Source organism: Salvelinus namaycush, chromosome 13 (assembly GCF_016432855.1).
Source record: "Salvelinus namaycush isolate Seneca chromosome 13, SaNama_1.0, whole genome shotgun sequence".
Classification (NCBI taxonomy): domain Eukaryota; kingdom Metazoa; phylum Chordata; class Actinopteri; order Salmoniformes; family Salmonidae; genus Salvelinus; species Salvelinus namaycush.
In genome coordinates this window covers 12751905-12772769 of record NC_052319.1, presented here as the reverse complement: position 1 = coordinate 12772769, position 20865 = coordinate 12751905, and the positions used below count along the sequence as shown (strand labels likewise).

At 42.1% G+C, this 20865-nt stretch overlaps 1 protein-coding gene across 1 annotated transcript in view; it reads right to left on the bottom strand.

The window, feature by feature from the left end:
- The window catches only part of LOC120058242 (E3 ubiquitin-protein ligase ubr3), a 47005-nt gene extending 26812 nt beyond the window's left edge, over window positions 1-20193 (bottom strand). Inside the window, exons 1-22 of the mRNA XM_039006762.1 lie at window positions 19721-20193; window positions 18667-18806; window positions 18158-18310; window positions 17777-17938; window positions 17580-17620; window positions 17423-17489; window positions 17183-17313; window positions 16813-17041; window positions 16521-16700; window positions 15682-15815; window positions 15472-15558; window positions 15316-15381; window positions 15139-15228; window positions 9409-9537; window positions 9257-9309; window positions 4332-4465; window positions 4118-4203; window positions 3587-3728; window positions 2604-2700; window positions 1123-1267; window positions 863-967; window positions 307-483 (exon numbers count right to left, since the gene is read on the bottom strand). Coding sequence (XP_038862690.1) covers window positions 307-483; window positions 863-967; window positions 1123-1267; window positions 2604-2700; window positions 3587-3728; window positions 4118-4203; window positions 4332-4465; window positions 9257-9309; window positions 9409-9537; window positions 15139-15228; window positions 15316-15381; window positions 15472-15558; window positions 15682-15815; window positions 16521-16700; window positions 16813-17041; window positions 17183-17313; window positions 17423-17489; window positions 17580-17620; window positions 17777-17938; window positions 18158-18310; window positions 18667-18806; window positions 19721-20154 — 2982 coding nt within the window. The 5' untranslated portion in view covers window positions 20155-20193. The remainder of the gene's footprint in view (window positions 1-306; window positions 484-862; window positions 968-1122; window positions 1268-2603; window positions 2701-3586; window positions 3729-4117; window positions 4204-4331; window positions 4466-9256; window positions 9310-9408; window positions 9538-15138; window positions 15229-15315; window positions 15382-15471; window positions 15559-15681; window positions 15816-16520; window positions 16701-16812; window positions 17042-17182; window positions 17314-17422; window positions 17490-17579; window positions 17621-17776; window positions 17939-18157; window positions 18311-18666; window positions 18807-19720) is intronic.
- Between the last annotated feature and the right edge of the window lie 672 nt (window positions 20194-20865).

The window sequence follows — 20865 nt, the reverse complement described above, 5'->3', positions numbered from 1 at the left end:
TCTCTCCAATTCCCTGTCAGACGCCTGGAATTCTGTGGAGCAAAAGTACGGCAAACCAACATACGTAAAATGCTTCTAAAACATGACCCGCCAAAGAGCAACCTCTCCGCATCAGGAAGAGGATATGACAGGCTACATAATACAAAAATAACCAATATACCAAACGCATTGAATGAACATTATACCTTATCTACCCTGAGGCAAGCAATTCTGAGCCCACTCTGAACATGAAATGTAGTATGAATACAGAAGTAGTGGCAGTACCACCCGGTGTGCAGACAGGGTAGAGACAGATGTTTATCTGACCTGGCCGAAGTTGGATGCCTGAGCGCTGGTGCTGGGAGGGGGATCCTTCTCCCTCTTCACCTCGGGGGCAGTCTCAGGCACCCTCACCCTCACGTAGTTGATGACATGGTGCAGGTTGGACAGGAGGTTGGTGCCTGGGAACCAGCTGTCATGGCAGTGCTCCTCAATGCAAGGCTCCTAGTCACAGTACATGAGACAGATTAATGTGGAGAACACGTTGATGGTCCCTTAATAATACTAAAAACAAAATAACACATTGAGCAGTTGGGACTATAAAAGGTTCTATCTGCAAAAAAATGATTGGTTTTAAAGTTCTGAACCTTCATTGGTTTTAAAAAACAGTGTGAACTATTTTTTTAATCTAGTATTGTTTTGAACTTAACATGAATTGGGGTATTTAGAGTACCATATAGGTAGAACATTGACCAGAACAAGGCTATGTCAATAACACAACTTTGACAAAAAATGCAGGTAGAACCTAAACTCCCGACATGTTACCAACAATGTCTTCGAGTGGCTAAAGGTCAGATAGTGATCAAGCCAGTATACATCTTACCTCCTCCTCCTTGTCCTCTTGAACCTGGTTGTCCAAGCCCAGCTCAATCAGGTAGAGCACCATGCACAGAACATGCTCAGACATGTTGGAGTGATCCAGCCAGATCTAAAACAAAACATTACAGTTCTGCCAAATTCAAATCATAGGGCAATCTCACCATCAGTTTTATCAAACAATTACATTTTGATGGACAGGTGTTTCTTTGCATGACAAATTAAGCAATGAATAATATGAATGAAGAGAGCAGTTGGAAGGGTCACCTTGTAAAGCAGAGTGAAGATGACAATGTGAAGAGTCTTGCAGTGTAAAAGTCTGTCCAGGCCTTTGTAACATGGGTGCAGAGGAGTCCGCTCTTTGTACGGTGGCCATGGATTCCCTGTCGTGTGCATCCCAGACTGTTTCAAGCTGGGTACAACAACAAATCAGGTCAATTCCATGCAGTAATACAGTCAATTTAAAATAATATTCAATAGATATCCAACATCAAATGCATAGGTAATAATGTGACACGAAATAATCTGGAGTAATTGACCACACAAAATCTTTCAGTCTATGCAATGGAACAGCCAATCGGCTGAAAGTGTCACACTATTAGCCATGACAGGATTGCGGTTATATAAAACGTTGCCTGGCTGACAGGCAATCCATCATATTCAAACAGTGTGAACCAGTAACATAAGCCTGATGTCACAGACTGAGTTGGGGAAATATCAACTTGCTTCAAGTGGGAAATAAGCTATCGTGTGGTCATGACATCAGGTTTACTACATTCCGTACCAGAATGGTTTCTTTCAACGTGATGAAATGATAATCGAAAAATACCAAAACAGAAATGAAATCAGTATTTCTTGTTCAACATTGAAAGAATTGCTTGGATATCTAAATTGCCTTTGTTCAATATAGCCTACATTTGGTTTTGAAGAGACCAGAGGAAGAAAAGCACTTAAATCCATTACCAATGTTTGCTTTGCTTGCCCTTTGCTTGCCTGCTATTTCAAATGAATAAATGCTGCCAGGAGTACACTTCTGTACATTTAGTTACTTCACATCTTAAAGAGATCTTCAGGAAATTAACCTAACACTATCTCCTTCACCCCAACCATCACATTTGTCTTCGGAGACGTCCAACCTAAATCTAACAGGGGAAGGATTTCCTCAATTCTATTACAGTTTGCCTTGAAATATTGATTTTACGCGACAGAGAACTAATTGGAACCAACCCTATCACTATGTTAGCCTAACCCCGCTTTTCATTATGTTGGCCTAAACCCCCTCCTTCCTCCCTTCACTATGTTGGCCTAACCACTATCTTTCCTCCCTTCACTGTTGGCCTAACCACTATCTTTCCTCCCTTCATTATGTTGGCCTAACCACTATGTTGGCCTAAACCCCCTCTTTCCTCCCTATGTTGGTCTAACCACTCTCTTCATTGTTGGCCTAAACCCCCTCTCACTGTTCGCCTAACCACTCTCTTCAAGGGCAGGTGGGAAAAGCGACCCTGTAACATTCAGCAGGGCATGACATCCACCCACTCAGTTTGGCATGGCTGTTCAAACATTACCATCCCAACTGCAGAACTGAACGAAACAGAACTATATAAAAAGACACTAAATGTACTGTTAAAATACATAGGGTTTTGAATGGTTATTTATGAATACATAACTACTCACATGCTTTGAAAAAATGTAATAAACCATTCACTTCCAGGTGGAGGCAATGAGCTTCGTGACCGTTAACTTACAATGCTGAGTATCTGTCCATTGCTGACTGGACATCACGACGGTAGACTGTTCTGAGAACCACCATGATGGGGTCAAACTCCTTCTCCCACACCTCCTCTGGAAAACAGAAAGAAATCCTTTACACCCGCTAAAAAAAAAAGTCACTGACATACAAGTCATTCTTTCTTTTTTTCTTCTACTGAGCTATCAGAAAGTGGTGTTAGGCTGCCACCCAAGTGGAATGTGCAATGACAGTGAATGTGGAGTTGCAAAGACAATCTGATGCCTCCTATGACAAAACTAACGCTCTCCTGATTGTTACCAACCAACAGAAGAATCATATCAGCAGAGAATGGCCTCATAAAACAAATCGTATAGGAGGTGAGGTCTCCATTAGAAAAACCCATTTAAACTGGACATTGGGCCAAAATGGCTCAAACTACAAAGTCACAGGGCTGATATTAGGATAGGACACCTAATGAGACAAATCCTGATCTGATATCATAAACGCACAATGCTTTATAAGAGCCATTGACTTGAAAATACACACGTCTCTGCAGGCAATGCCCTATATTTGGTAACAGGGGAGACAAAGCGTATAGATGTAACTGCCTGAAGGGCATCACAATAACAAAGTCTTCCAGATGGACCTTGTTTTGATTTAGTCTTGTGAATTGTGCAAGTCCCTAGTTCTGTATGGTTAGAATTATAGTCAACTGTGGTGCATGAGTGCCCTCTCAAGGCAGACTGGTGAAAAAGCACCTGTGATTATGTTCAAATGGAAAACAACACGCTTGGTGATGATCCAACAAAGCGTTTGGACAGCATTAGTCACACATCGTAGCAAAACTTTTGCACTGTAGTAAAAAAAAAAATGCAAGAAAAAAAGAAAAACGAGTTCATTGGACAAACTCCGGGAGGTCCCTCCCTGTTAAGTTCCATTTGCTTCCATTCTGTAGCTAGTGAATTCACACCAGGCCATGAGATAAAAGGGACAACTTACCTTTAGGTGTGTACATGCCCTGCTGCATGGAACCCCCAGGTTCAAACACGGGGGCTTTGAAGTCAGCCACAGCAGACAGCATCTCCTCAAAGCTGCAGCTTCCCGGGACGATCCCACTCTTGGGGTTGGGATTCTCAGGAATCTGAATATTCACTTAAGGAAAGTATGCACCTAGGCAAATGTGCAGCATAATAAATGTGACCCCAAAAAAATGTTAAACGCAAAGACTGTTGGCTGTGTGTTAAAATATGGAATTTTACATTGATTAAACCAATCACAATCAGATTCACATGTAATAACAGGGGGAGGGTCTGGTGAAAACAAAGTGTTATTGGTGCTTTTTCCAATTCTAGCACATTCTAGCAAGGGAACAAACAAGCGTCTTCAGAAAGAGTTACCACTGACAACCACTGACACTACAAAATCCAGAGACTAAAAAGCCAGCTACAAACTCAATGAGAAAATACTGACCACGGGTTAGGATATTCAATTAATTCTGTGAATTAGAGGCTGATAAAGCAGTGAGGATACGAGGTCCAACAGTGAACTGTGGGTGCGGTCGTTCATGCACAGTTGGGAGACCATCTCGGCTCTGAGAATTTCATCATCTGCCATGCCTATCAATGAGAGGGAGAAATATTCATTCATGCATCTACGGATAACGCCAATATAGTCAGGATGATACAAATATTCCAATTGTTGTTCATGTACAATTTCCTTCTCCCCTGAATGCATCTGCACCTACCCAAGTGAATGCGAAGACTGGACAAGATGACAAGAAACGTCAAGGCTCCCTCCAGCATTGGCCTCTCCTGCTCACCGTCCAGTACTGCATTCTGGTGCACAGAGGCCATGGTCAACAGGTCCACCACTTTGAATCTGGATATGAAATACATGTTACTGATAGAGCTGTTGCGGTGACCATATTCCCACACAGGTAGTCATGACAGCAGTCAAATTCCACGTGACACGGCCATCTCCTCGTATACACTCTGGACATGCGTTGGTAGTACCCAACTCGCTAACGACCTGGTATTCAGGGCTCTATTGTCTCCCTAACATCAATGCAAATACAATCGAAAAACAAACATTTACCGTCAAAACAGTATCATGCTTTTTAAATCTCACCGTTTAGCTACATTTTTTTTGGACCTCACTGTGATAATTTGAAGTAAGACGTTCAACAACAGGTTGAAACAGAAGAATTGTGGATTGTGGATTTGTTTCAAAGACAAACAACGAAATGGACAGCATTAAGGTGATGATTAATTCAAAGCATTTAAGACATTTCATGTAGAACACCCATAGGCATAAGCTATGAGTCCACACCAGAAAAAAAAGAAAAAAAAACTGAATTAAAATAATTGTGCCGTTATACAATACATAGCCTAAGATTTAAGATGTCTGATCTAGCCTATAGTCCAAAATTAAACAAATTCTAGTAAATCGCCTTTGAGTGTGGACTGTATTATTATAACACACACACTGGATGAACTGGTTACCTTAAGCTATACTCCAAACGTTGGGAGAGAACATATAGGCCTAGGCAATGCCGTTGGTTCATTGATTGGGCAGGGCAGCTTATAGACATGCTGACCACACCGCTTGCGTCACGTGCGTTGCAAAATAAATGTACACATACATGTTATTCAAATCACAGCACCCAAAATGCTCGTGAGTGTCTGCGTAACCAGGTGCTAAAATAGAACTGGGTCTATTTGTGATGCTTGACAGGCTATAAGTCCCACCTCTCCCATCTCATTGGTTTTTAGGAACATAAACCCACGTGGGTGATTGAAAGATGAACTGAGGTACACACTCCAGTTGGTGGTGGTAATGCACCTTAAAGTTGGTTGCCAACCATCATATAAAGTCCAAAGAAGAAGCCTGAAGGAGGAGAGATTACTAGAAGCAAGTCAGTTTACCCTTTTATCTGTGGATTAATCAGAGTAGAGGACCTTGTGCATTTCAGGTAAAATAACAAAATCAACATGTGGGTGATGGCAGAAGCGCGAGCAGTCTAGTCAACATGTTACCCTACAATTATAGTGAATTTGCATTTGAATAGCCAAGTAATTGGCTGACATCACCTTAAACTACAGAATCTCAAAACCGTGCGTTTCCATCTCCTCCCCTTTCTCGAGCACACAGAGATAGGGGCTATCAACAGTTGAATTGTTGTGTTGTGAAAACATGTTACTATTGATGTTCCCGAACAGATTTCACTTTGTTTCACAAATTAAGCACTGGGTAGCTGCAGGAACATGGTTGGATCCCATGGCATACAGAGTTTGAGTAGAATGCAGGCTGCATGCTCCTTAAACAGTGGTTGATGCATGAAGTGAAAGACGTGTTCTTATAAGCCCAGACATGTCTATGTGCAATCATGTGAAAGTTGATGGTTGCCACTAAAAAGAGGATCCCAGCAGCTACTATATTTAGGCCTATCTCGTATGATTTAAACTGCAGGAAAGTGGCCTCCATTCGTTATTCAAGCAATCATGTGAAAGTTGATGGTTGCCACTAAAAAGAGGATCCCAGCAGCTACTATATTTAGGCCTACCTCGTATGATTTAAACTGCAGGAAAGTGGCCTCCATTCATTATTCGAGTACATACGGATAACGTATTATTCCCCCTGCTCCTACCCATTTGATAAAATGGGCCATTCTGCATCATGCAACCCATATATGTTTTGATTTAAGACATTAAGGTTTGTATCATTCACAACAAAATGTTCCAAATTCAAAAATCTAGCGTATAGGACCTGTTTCAAATTATCATTTTTACACTCAACATAGCCACTTCAAATGAACACTCACTCCTGAATGGAAAAAATATCCTTTCTATTTTATTCAGCTAAATTCAATTATATTATTCTTACAATAAAAACATAAAATAATGGCACAGGACTTAAGCATTTTCTTGTCAGCTAAAGGAACTAGCTTACAGCCTATTGCATGGCACATAGCCAGATAACATACAGTTGGCCGACTCATTTCGGTTATTCTGAAATATATTTTATTCATATCACAATGTTTCTTTAGACCTGCCTAAAATAAATAATGGATTTATTGTGATGGTGTATATTAAATAGATTTAGACGTTCCGAAGGCGTGCATCAGCAGCTTGGAGATGCTAATTAACGGTCAATTACCATTCAACTGGTCAGGATGCACCATTGAGAGCATCCTGACCGGTTGCATCACCGCCTGGTATGGCAACTGCTCGGCATCTGACCGTAAGGCGCTACAGAGGGTAGTACAAATGGCCCAGTACATCACTGAGGCCAAGCTTCCTGCCATCCAGGACCTACAGCTGAAGTCAGACATACACTTAGGTTGGAGTCATTAAAACTCGTTTTTCAACCACTCCACAAACTTCTTGCTAACAAACTATAGTTTTGGCAAGTCGGTTAAGACATTACTTTGTGCATGACACAAGTAATTTTTCCAACAATTGTTTACAGACAGATTATTTCACTTATAATTCACTGAATCACAATTCCAGTGGGTCAGAAGTTTACATACACTAAGTTGACTGTGCCTTTAAACAGCTTGGAAAATTCCAGAAAATGATGTCATGGCTTTAGAAGCTTCTGAGAGGCTAATTGACATCATTTGAGTCAATTGAAGGTGTACCTGTGCATGTATTTCAAGGCCTACCTTTAAACTCAGTGCAGCTCTGCTTGACATCATGGGAAAATTAAAAGAAATCAGCCAAGACCTCAGAAAAAAAATTGGAGACCTCCACAAGTCTGGTTCATCCTTGGGAGTAATTTCCAAATGCCTGAAGGTACCACGTTCATCTGTACAAACAATAGTATGCAAGTATAACCACCATGGGACCACGCAGCCGTCATACCGATCAGGAAGGAGACGCGTTCTGTCTCCTAGAGATGAACGTACTTTGGTGCGAAAAGTGCAAATCAATCCCAGAACAACAGCAAAGGACCATGTGAAGATGCTGGAGGAAACAGGCACAAAAGTATCGATATCCACATAACCTGAAAGGCCGCTCAGCAAGGAAGAAGCCATTGCTCCAAAACCGCCATAAAAAAGCCAAACTACGGTTTGCAACTGCACATGGGGACAAAGATCGTACTTTTGGGAGAAATGTCCTCTGCTCTGATGAAACAAAAATAGAACTGTTTGGCCATAATGACAATCGTTATGTTTGGAGGAAAAAGGTGGAGGCTTGCAAGCCGAACACCATCCCAACCACGAAGCACGTGGGTGGCAGCATCATGTTGTGGGGATGGTTTGCTGCAGGAGGGACTGGTGCACTTCACAAAATACATGGTATCATGAGGCAGGAAAAGTATGTGGATATATTGAAGCAACATCTCAAGAGATCAGTCAGGAAGTTAATGCTTGGTCGCAAATGGGTCTTCCAAAATGGACAATGACCCCAAGCATACTTCCAAAGTTTATTGCAAAATGGCTTAAGGACAACAAAGTCAAGGTATTGGAGTGGCCATCACAAAGCCCTGACCTCAATCCTTCAGAAAATGTGTGGGCAGAACTGAAAAAGCATGTGCGAGCAAGGAGGCCTAGAAACCTGACTCAGTTACACCAGGTCTGTCAGGAGGAATGGGCCAAAATTCACCCAACTTATTGTGAGAAGCTACCCTAAACATTTGACCCAAGTTAAACAATTTAAAGGCAATGCTACCAAATACTAATTGAGTGTATGTAAACTTCTGACCCACTGGGAATGTGATGAAAGAAATAAAAGCAGAAATAAAAATCACTCTCCTATTATTCTGACATTTCACATTCTTAAAATAAAGTGGTGATCCTAACTGACCTAAGACAGGGAATTTTTACTAGGATTAAATGTCAGGAATTGTGAAACTGAGTTTAAATGTATCGCTCCAATACCGCTTGCCGTGCGGTAGCAGAGAAAACGATCTATAACTTGGGTGACTGGAGTCTCTGGCAACTTCTGACTTCAACTGTATATAATAGGCGGTGTCAGAGTCAAGGCCCAAAAATTGCCAGAGACTCCAGTCACCCAAGTTATAGATCGTTTTCTCTGCTACCGCACAGCAAGCGGTATTGGAGCGCCAAGTTTAGGACCAAAAGGCTCCTCAACAGCTTCTACCCCCAAGCCATTAGACTGCTAAACAATTCATAAAAATCGCCACCGGACAATTTACCCCCCCCCCCCCCCCCCCCCCCCCATACACTGCTACTACTCGCTGTTTGTTTGTTACCTATGCATAGTCACTTCGCCCCCACCTACATGTAGAGATTACCTCGACGAGCTTGTACCCCTGCACACTGACTCGGTACCGGTGCCCCCTGTATATATCCTCGTTATTGTGTTACTTTTTATTATACATTTTTATTTTAGCCTACTTGGTAAATATTTTCTTCTTCTTGAACTGCACTGTTGGTTAAGGGCTTGTAAGTAAGCATTTCACGGTAAAGTCTACACTTGTTGTATTCGGCGCATGTGGCAAATAAAGTTTGATTTGAATTTGCATGACAATAACCGGCTGACAAAATGTCATGACCGCCACAGCCCTAGTTACTGCTATTAAAATTCTGTTTCGTTACATCTTGACTTTCAAAACTGGAGTTTAATGGGTGATGATAAACAAGGTCAATCAAGTTCAGCGAAAAATAACAAATTGCAAGGACTTTTACAACAGCTCAGACTATACCTCTCGAACACTGAAGAGATGAAGTAGTCGGGATCAAGCCTTGACGCACACACCTGTCCACAGATTGGGAAGAGAAATTATACAATGGAGTATACGGCATTCAAAACAGTCCATAATGTTGTGATCACCAGGAGTAGGTAAGTAGTCTTTACCTGGAGCAGAAAGATGTCTGGATCGATCATGGAGTTGCAGAAGTGAGACTGCACGTACGTCATAGCCTGTCCTTTGATCTGGAGACCATTTCTTACCCACATGTTACTGTGAATCTCTGACAGGCTCGCCTACAAGAAAACACGAGGGACATAAAATGCTAATTACATACTGTATACAAGGGATGGGCAACTGGCGGCCTTTTGAGAATGTGACTACAGCTAAGCGCTCAACACCATAGTCCCCTCGGGACTGGACACCTCCCTCTGCAACTGGATCCGGGACTTCCTGACGGGCCGACCCCAGGTGGTGAGGGTAGGCAACACCACCTCCGCCACGCTGACCCTCAACACTGGGGCCCCACAGGGGTGTGCTTAGTCCCATTCTGTAGTCCCCGTTCACCCACAAATGCGTGATCACGCACGACTCCAACACAATCAAGTTAGCTGACGACAGTGTTAGGCCTGATCACCAGCGACAATGAGACAGCCGACAGGACAACAACCTCTCCCTCAAACTCTTCCCAGTGGAGCGGGTCGAGAGCTTCAAGTTCCTCAGTGTCCAAATCACTAAGGACTTAACATGGTGCACACACACGTTGTGAAGGAGATTGAAAAGATTTTGAAATGGGCCCTCAAATTTCTACAGCTGCACCATTGACAGCATCTTGACTGGCTGCATCACTGCTTGGTATGGCAACTGCACCACCCTCGATTGCATGGCGCTACAGAGAGTGGTGTGGACAGCCCAGCAAATGTTTCTATCCACCCCATGGCAAAATGTGTAGAATTGCAGCAAACTTACTTCACAAATGCAACATGTTCTCTATGCTCCATGGCAAAATTGCAGGAAATGAACTAAAACGTTTTTTAAAAAAAAGTTTTATTATTATTCTCTCCGTTGTCAAGAGGGGAGCCGCTAAAACGTTTTGCTCGCAAGGTCGTAGGTGTCCAACAGAATTTCACTTAGGGACCCCAAAAAGCTAGGGCCGACTGACTGCATGCATGGTAAAGAATGTGGGTATGTGGACTCAAGCCACTGCGGCCCCTCATGACAAGTTCAGATTGTGGCTCCCACTCCCATCAAAGTTTCCCCATCCCTGCTGTGCATAGTACATTGAACACACTGTCATGACTCTCCTGTGAGGAGCCAAACGATCAGGTTACAGTGAATCAGCTCTACAGCGCTCTCTCTCCTTGGTGAGGATCAAAGATCCCCAGACCCACACCCCCCCACCCCTACCAAAGGGGGGGGGGGGTTGTGACTTAACCGGATCCTAAATACCTTGCAGAAAATGTATAACAAGATAACTCTGAAAGTGTACACATTTTAGTGATCAGGTTTGCTACTAAATGTTGTAAAAAACATTTAGTATTTAGTATTATGATTAAGCATAAGAATACTTTTGAAAATATAGAAATTTGATTTTAGCCTTCTAAATGGGATAATGGCTTTTCATATAAACCTGGGCTTAGTCAATAACCACGCCCACGTGAGCACAGACATGGTTCCATCATGTTGACATAGCCTTTCCGACCAGTGTACTTAAAAGGACTCTTAACTAAACGTACAAGAACAGACAGCGTGGAGCGGTGGCTACGCGGCTGGAAATGGTTAAACGTACAAGACCAGAAAATAGTAAGACCCTCAAACTCTTAACGGGTGACAAAGGTGAAGACTAGATTAAAACATGCACAGTCTGCAGCTCTGCGTGTAATGTAGTCTAGGACAATTGACCAAGAAGAGGGAAGGACAAATTCCTCTCACCATCATAGGTACCTCTGAGGTATCTATTCTAACGAACATAGGGAAATACAGATCCCTCTGAACACCACGTGGTACACACCTGATGTAGCCAATCTAACAAACAAGCCTACAACAAAAGGACATTGTGACCTTTGGTGGACAAACAGAGACTTACATTTAACCACTTCCCATAGACGGATCGAGTTCAACAGAAACATCCACACGTAAATACAGTTGAAGTCGGAAGTTTACATACACCGTAGCCGAATATATTTAAACATTTAATCCTAGTAAAAATTCCCTGTCTTAGGTCAGTTAGGATCACCACTTTATTTTAAGAATGTGAAATGTCAGAATAATAGGAGAGTGATTTTTATTTCTGCTTTTATTTCTTTCATCACATTCCCAGTGGGTCAGAAGTTTACATACACTCAATTAGTATTTGGTAGCATTGCCTTTAAATTGTTTAACGTGGGTCAAACGTTTAGGGTAGCTTTCCACAAGCTTCCCACAATAAGTTGGGTGAATTTTGGCCCATTCCTCCTGACAGAGCTGGTGTAACTGAGTCAGGTTTGTAGGCCTCCTTGCTCGCACATGCTTTTTCAGTTCTGCCCACAAATTTTCTGAAGGATTGAGGTCAGGGCTTTGTGATGGCCACTCCAATACCTTGACTTTGTTGTCCTTAAGCCATTTTGCCACAACATTGGAAGTATGCTTGGGGTCATTGTTCATTTGGAAGACCCATTTGCAACCAAGCTTTAACTTCCTGACTGATGTCTTGAGATGTTGCTTCAATATATCCACCTAATTTCCCTGCCTCATGATGCCATCTATTTTGTGAAGTGCACCAGACCCTCCTGCAGCAAAGCACCCCCACAACATGATGCTGCCACCTCCGTGCTTCGCGGTTGGGATGGTGTTTTTCGGCTTGCAAGCCTTCCCCTTTTTCCTCCAAACATAATGACGGTCATTATGGCCAAACAGTTCTATTTTTGTTTCATCAGACCAGAGGACATTTCTCCAAAAAGTACGATCTTTGTCCCCATGTGCAGTTGCAAACCGTAGTCTGGCTTTTTTATGGCGGTTTAGAAGCAGTGGCTTCTTCCTTGCTTAGCGGCCTTTCAGGTTATGTCGATATAGGACTCGTTTTACTGTGGATATAGAAACTTTTGTACCTGTTTTCCTCCAGCATCTTCACATGGTCCTTTGCTGTTGTTCTGGGATTGATTTGCACTTTTCGCACCAAAGTACTTTCATCTCTAGGAGACAGAACGCGTCTCCTTCCTGATTGGTATGACGGCTGCGTGGTCCCATGGTGGTTATACTTGCATACTATTGTTTGTACAGATGAATGTGGTACCTTCAGGCATTTGGAAATTGCTCCCAAGGATGAACCAGACTTGTGGAGATCTACAATTACTTTTCTGAGATCTTGGCTGAATTCTTTTGATTTTCCCATGATGTCAAGCAAAGAGGCACTGAGTTTGAAGGTACACCTCCAATTGCCTCAAATGATGTCAATTAGCCTATCAGAAGCTTCTGAAGGCACAGTCAACTTAGTGTATGTAAACTTCTGACCCACTGGAATTGTGATAGTGAATTATAAATGAAATAATCTGTATGTAAACAATTGTTGGAAAAATTGTGTCATGCACAAAGTAGATGTCCTAACCGACTTGCCAAAACTATAGTTTGTTAACAAGAAATTTGTGGAGTGGTTGAAAAACGAGTTAAATGACTCCAACCTAAGTGTATGTACATTTCCGACTTCAACTGTATATGCATTGCAATTAATTTCGAATGAGCGGTCGTTCATGTGCAAAGTATTCATATTCCCATGAGCATAGCTTCCACATGCATGTATGATAAGTCCACGCTCTTTGTCTCTCCCGCTCATAATCTTTCCCCACCCCCTTTCAACTGTGTAACAAGCCGTCATATCGGGTTAGTCCATTAGGGACTTTCATATACATTACCGTAATTTCCGGACTATAAGCCGCTACTTTTTCCCACGCTTTGAACCTTGCGGTTTATACAATGACGCGGCTAATTTATGGATTTTTCCCGCTTTCACAAGATTCATGCCGCCAAAAAACTGAGCACCGTCACATAATGTGACGTAAATCGAGCGCGCTCAAACTTCCCATAATTCTGATTACGGTAGTCATTTTGTCACCCTCATCATGGCAAAGACACGGAGAAATTGTCACGTTCCTGACCTGTTTTTCCTTTTTCTTGTATTTATTTGGTTGGTCAGGGCGTGAGTTGGGGTGGGTTGTCCATGTGTTATTTTTCTATGTCGGGTTGTTTGTGTTCGGCCGGGTATGATTCTCAATCAGAGGCAGCTGTAAATCGTTGTCCCTGATTGAGAATCATACTTTTTGTATCTCGTGTTGTATCTCGTGTCTGTATTCGGGTCGTTTCTCTTTTGTCATTTTGTTTCGTTAGTGTTCCGTTTATTTGGTTAATAAATAATCATGGACACAAACCACTCCGCATATTGGTCTGATCCTTCTCGCCTCTCCTCCTCGTCCGATGAGGAGGATTACGCCGACCGTTACAGAAATGCATATGATGCAGCTTTCAATTTGAAGGCGATCGATCTGGCTGTTGGAAAAGGAAATAGAGCTGCTGCACGGGAGCTTGGCCTTAATGAGTCGATGATAAGACGTTGGAAACAGCAGCGTGAGAAACTGACTCAGTGCAAAAAGACAACAAAAGCTTTGAGGAAAGAAAAGCAGATGGCCCGAAATAGAAAATGAGGCTTGGATGACAAGTGGGGAGAAATCCTTCACTAAAACAGGCCGCATGCGAAGAGCAACTTATGGTCAAGTCTGCCAGTGGGTCCTGACAGCGTGGAGCATTGTCAAAAAAAATAAAAAAATCCACTATCATCAACGGGTTTCGAAAGGCTGGACTGCTGCGTATTGAAGAGGGCAGCATGAGCTCAGCGGGGAATTTGCCTCCGGATGAAAGTGACGAGAGCGACAATGAAAACGATCCAACATCGGATGAAGCAATTCTGAGGCTATTCAACTCCGACACCAAAGGAGATGACTTCAGTGGTTTCAGTGCACAGGAGGAAGATAGTGACCAATGACTTTCTTGGTAGGCTACTGTTTACTGCTATTTTTTTTTTAATTTGTTACAAGCCGTGTTTCGTTAAAGCCTATTTATTTTTGTTACAAGCCGTGTTTCGTTTAAAAAGCCTATTTATTTTTGTTACAAGCCGTGTTTCCTTTAAAGGCTGTGTAAAGTTCATTTGTTTCAATGTACCGGTAGGCACCTGCGGCTTATAGACATGTGCAGCTTATTTATGTACAAAATACATATTTTTTTTAAATTCAGTGGGTGCGGCTTATATTCAGGTGCGCTTAATAGTCCAGCAATTACGGTATGTTAGTAATCAATATAACCTATACCTTGTGTGTTTATGTAATTCTGTGATTGTTTAGTTAGTAAATATATTATTAAGACAATTTGTGTATCGCTGATACATCACTTAGGCTAAGGTTCGTGCAGATATCCAAGGATTATGCGACGTTCAGAGACTGATATGAGGAAATGATTAATTGATGACTGGTATGATATCGATATATTCTTGAGCTAATTCAGGAAACGGTAACTCATTAAATAAACTTTTCCCGTGGTGCCCCAAATTACTAAATAATTGTTACATGATTAATTTGAGTAATAATTAAACGTAGGAGGTAATTATTAGATAAACAGCAGTCATCACATTAATGGTAGTCACATCACGACAACACATTAAGGTAATCTCCAGAGTAGTCACATAGGAACCCTTTAAAATAGCCAGTCACCTCCTCCTGATCATATTTATAAGACACTAACAACTGTTCGGGTACGAGTCAGCCCTTCCTTTTCAGACATTGTGTGACGTTATTCACCACACAACCTGTTATGATATTTGAGCCATTGTCAAGACATTGCAAAGACATGTGTAATGGCCTGTACCGGTGCAATACCTGAATCTGGAGTGGATGGACCATGATCTTCATGAGCATCTCTTGGTGTGGGAGGAGACTGTCCAGGTCAAGCCCCTGGCACTTCACTGCCTATGAGACAATAGACACAGTCAACTCACTACAAAGAGGGCTTAAGGCACCAGGAACAGAACTTAAAGGGTTGTAGATCTGCCACACCTTGCTTAGGAACATGGCGTAGTAACGGTGCAGTGGCAGGTGAAAGGTCACTTGATTTGGAGCAGGCTACAGAGAAACAGAGACCAGATATAGACACTAAAGGAAAATGTTGGTTTACAAATGCATCCTGACTGTTGTGCATATTTGCTGAGTTACCTCGTCCACAAAGCCAATGGCATCAAACCAGATCTGCAGAGTCTCCAAGCAGTAACGCACCACCGTCTTGGTGTATTCCTGTGTCTCCTGCAAATCAACAATTATTCATAGTGTAATGATTTTCCTAACGGTTTCCATGCATATTACTGGAACGTCAAATAGCTAAAACGTGAAAAAAAAAAAAAATTTAACAAGGGATATTGGACTCACTTTGACTTTGCAGTGTGTGAGGAGACCCCACATTGGTTGTGCGCAGGCCTCCAACTCTGCCGCAAATGCTGCATAGTACGTCTGGGACTCAAACTCCACGTGCTCACTCAACTCCCGCTTATTCAAGTTCATACCTACAGGACCAGAGGAGCGCTTTCATGGTTAGTCATCACGTAACACGAAGCATTATTAGTGGTGTCGTTCACTGAAAGCCGCTTAAGGGACACAAAGGCAGGTGAGCCTGTCAAACATCTTTGTTGACATCCAGATAAATCTGTAAGAATGTACTTAAGGGCAGAGCAGTCTATACGCATAAAATAACATAGTGGCACTCTGCTCTATGCACCTTCCCTCAGTAAGCGGATACTCCAGTCCACAGTATCTGAGGCTAGGGGTTATTTTTAGGGTTTTGGTGGACACATGGCAGGAGTGCTACACAGACTATAATTCTAATAGAGACATGCACCATTATTCTCTTTTGGTCAGGCAGTGTAAAAGTTAAGTTGGATGTGACATAACATGCATTTTAAATCAAATCAGATTTTATTTGTCACATGCGCCAAATACAACAGGCGTAGTAGACCTTAAATGCTTACTTAGCTAGAGCAAATAGGGACCAACTAAAAAAAAAGCAGTGACTAACCAATGGAAGAGAATCCCAGAGGGCTAACATTGCATCATATGACTAAGCAGATATATTAAGAGACAGGTGATAGTATATGACTCGCATAGATAACGAATACACTACAAATCACACCAGCTACTCTACCTGGGACAATGACGGAGGAAAATACTGAATCACCACTGCTATTCATATTCTTAAATCCACAAGGAATTACCTTGAAAGAAGGACACAAAGCTCATCCACAGCATGAGCAGTGAGTGGTCCTCCAGGAATTTTTTTGCTACACTTTGGTGTGAGAGAATATTAATAAAATCGCTAACTAAAGGCCAGTAAGTGTTGTTCTTCAGCAGAGGCTCGCTGCAGTTGACCACAACATGGCTGCTGTTCTCTTCATCTGAAAATAAGGAGAAGAGGGAGAGGACACGAGGCTCAGTAGTGTGAGAAGCCCACTAGATTAATGAATGAAACAATCCACTCATCAGTATGGCCATTCAAACATAGCTCACCTTGAAGTTCACTTTTGATAAGGCAACTCTCCATCATGTAGAGGAGGACAGTAACCATGATGTCTAGGAGTTGACACTCCTCGGTGACGTGACGTGCTAGCTCCTCATTGCTGAACAGCTGTACACTGATATGTACGATGCGGTTGGACATGGTATCTGACTCATGGCTTTTCATCAGTGTCTTCATAATGAACGCATAATGTTGAACAAATGTTTTCGTGAAGGTGATCTACAAAAGGATGATAAGCGGGTGATTTTATGCATTTGCTGTTGTAACAGCTTCTCTAGGCAAGAATGCAGCAGTGCCAATACACCATAAACCTTAGGAATTAGAATATCTATGCACTACACTTAACCTAATTAAACATACCTTGTAGTCTTGATCTGGCAGCATGTTCAGTAGAAAAGTAACCATCTTCTGAGGAAACTCATACTTTATTGTCCAAAACAGCAACTCCTCCAGAAAACATTTGTGTTTTAGAGAGTCCATAATGGATTGATCTAAGAAAATAACACAACTGACTGGTCCCATGGTAATGCAGACTTTCACATAAAATATCTGTGCATTATTCATCATTAAATAGAATGTTAGGCAGGTTATGTGAATTACCTTTGGCAGTGCTACTAAGTTTAACTCTCTTTCTCTGTCCAACAGATTGCCCCCCATCTTGATCCTCCTTTAAAAAGACAATAGGAAGCAATATAACAACATCTATATTTCAATACTGAGGAGCGAGACTAACTATTCTGATACCGTATTCACATACCTCTTTATTGGACTCATCAGGGCTGGCTGGTGCTTCAGCTCCTAAGGAAAACAGAGCAGAGACAGAAAGCAGCTATTAGCTGATTATTCCCTTGTTTAATGAGTCATTGAGAAACATTACTTCCATAATAAATAAAGAGGGATGTTATTTTTGACTTATTTTGAGCTCCAACTCCTAAAGAGGGGATGAGGTCTTACCCAGTAAGCCCAGAGCCCCTGCGCCAGCCCCTGCCTCAGCCCCGAGAGTGGGCTCTGCAGCCCCAGACTGGGCCTTCTCCTCTACAGACACCAGGCATGAGTTCTTCAGCGCTGACAGGTATTTCTCATAGTTCATTTTTGCATATACATTATCCTCTTGACCTACAGGGCATATTCACACATGACATATTTATTAAACTAATTAGACATTCATTAGCATCACACCAATGCCATACGTGAAGTATTAAAGCATTAGTAGCCCAACTTCAGTATAGAGTTCTGCAATACTGATTAACTATCATTTTGATCATTTTCCCCACCAATGGTCAGAATAACATTCAACCAAGGGCTGAATGAGAGAGTAGAAACATACATATTTACCCATGCTCAGGTCCTTGAATATTTGCTGATTCGTTAGGATCTTTGTCAGTACAGTTCTCATTGCCCCCCCCATCTTCGTAAGTTCTTCTAAGAAGGAGATCTGGGGTTCCAGCTGCTGTAAGACCTTCTGTAGGTCCCTCTCAGTTGATGTGTCTGAGAGCAAGATAAGATAAAAGTTATGAAGTGTGTCAGATAGGCTCATGAAAACAAGCAGAATGACCTACATGAGATAAAGTTGTAAAAGAACAAGATTTCTCAAAATATTTTGATCTGAGGGCTGTTTATTTGCAATCGGCTATGAAAGGTGCCTTTAGAGCATGGGGCGGCAGGTAGCCTAGTGGTTAGAGCGTTGGGCCAGTAACCAAAAGGTTCTGGATCGAAACAAGGCAGTTAACCCACTGTTCCCCGCTAGGCTGTTATTGTAAATAGGAATTTGTTCTTAACTGACTTGCCTAGTTAAATAAAAAAAATGGAGTATCCTGTAGACAGAGATATGCTGTTTTTCTCACCTGGTTCAGTGTATCCATCCCTTAGGTATTGTATGATACAGATGATGAAGCGAGGCAGGACCATCTCTGACATCAGTAGTAAGTCTCTGGGGACTGTGGGGACATTCTCCCCGGTTCTTAACCGATGCCGATTGCAAAATCTGAGAGTACAACACACATGCATATATCTAGATTTTAGAAGTACCCAAAATAAATGTAAGTATTTGGGAACAATTACTCAACAACCTATCTAACAAACACTAGCAGTATATTTTATCTTCCTTTGAAAGTGCAAAATGTGCATTTTAATATAGGCTACTAGTATATCTGGCTGCCTTGAACAAACTGTTATGCCATCAAACAAAATAACAGCAGAAAAGTAAACTCAGAGAAATGTTGTGGAGTAAGGATCAAAGAAATGACATGTCACAAGAAGTGATTAAGTTATTCTGCTTGGAAAATGTGTCATTATCCTAGAAACCTTGCAGAAAAGTTACAGTATTTACATTACTACATCTGTTGTAGGGAGTTATCTACCATACAACAGGAAAAATAGCTGTCTGGTTCAGAGCGATTGTTCAAAGCGGTGTGCACTTGACTAGATTGCTGGGGTTGAGTCTATCCTCTGATTTTCTGTTAGTTAGCCAAATTACTGTAACTAGTGCCCCATAAAGACAGCACTTTTTCTTACGTTGTGTAGCTAAATCTAATAGTCAATGGTTTATCAAGCACAGCAATGGCATGCTCAGTGACAACATACATGTCAGTACAATTATAAAAGGCAGGGAGGGACCTTTCAAAACCGCACTGTTACATATTTTACAAATTGACACTCCCACGTAGAACTTTGCTAGCTAGCTGTTAGCCCGCAAGCTAGCCATCATCATTAACAGCCTAGTTAGTTAGCCAACCTAGTTAACTCGCCATAACACATTATTAAAAATGGGGGGAAATGGTAATGTCAGTTGCAGTCAAATAATGCCACGTATTAAGCCTCGTCAATTAATTAGAAATTGTCACTTACAATCTAGTTAGCTAGCTAGCTATCAGCCAGCTAACGCTCCTAAAGACTTACCCAGTCTCTCGCATGACATTACTGTCTCCACAGTCACAGGCCCCACCAGCCTGGCTCCTGAACATGTTGAAATCATGGCCTGTGTGATCGCCGTTATTAAAACATTCTGCACAAAGTGACATGCAAGGAGAAATGCCACAGGTCCGACAGCGGTATGCCACAAAATTGGCTGTCCAAACCAAGCCACATAAAGTAGCGTTGTCATAGGACCGGACCGTTTTGCAGAACTCTTCGAAACCTTCTCCTCCTGCTATTAGACATTTACACCAGTCAAGGGCTTCTGTGTCTGCCGCTGGCTTTTCTGGATTAAGAACACAATCAAGTAGTTCTTGAAGTTGTCGGACACCAGAGGTGTTGTCAGTCCAATTAAGATCTGCCTTTAAATGGGCAGCAGTAGAATTCTTGTCCCGCCGAACCAGCGACGCCGCCATCATTCACTCTGCTTGTTTTCCACAAATTTATTTTTGTTGTCTTGTTGGTGCGTTCTCGTGATTTCTCGCGATACATTTCGATAATAACATTGTGTTGAGTTGTGTTCAGCGTCTAGTGTTCAGTTGGTTCATTAGGAGTCAATCAACCACATTGGCCTGCGACTTCATTGCCAATCAGCACCAAGTTTGGCAAGTGACTAACTGTGTCGTAGTCTCGGCTACTGCTGTCCCGTAGGCAGCTGATCAACCGTGACAATGTCAGAACCCACGATTACAGTAATCCTACTAGAGACGATTCCAGTGCTTCCAATAACAATACACTCTTTATGGTGGCAGTAACTAGTGGACTAAGTATAGAATACGAAAATGTTATGCATATTTTGTATTGCAAAAACTCGATGTTCATAGTGGTACAGTTTTTCGTAGCGTCCGTTTCACTTCGGATTGTTTTCATTGAGACCCCACTAATGCGGAAGTGTTACTCTGTCTCTGTACATGCTCCCCGTGGCTCTGACGATGGGTGTGCTGTGAGTTGCAGCTTTTGCTGATTAAAGTCTAGCTCAAACTTGGTCAGCAGAAGGTAAAAAAATAAAACCTATGGGATTCCATTTACAGGCAGCAGCTACCGAGTGCAGACGAGATTTTAGCTTGTTCCGAGTAACCGTATCCCCTCTCAAATGTACTTAAATGTAACATTATAGTATAGCTTATAGT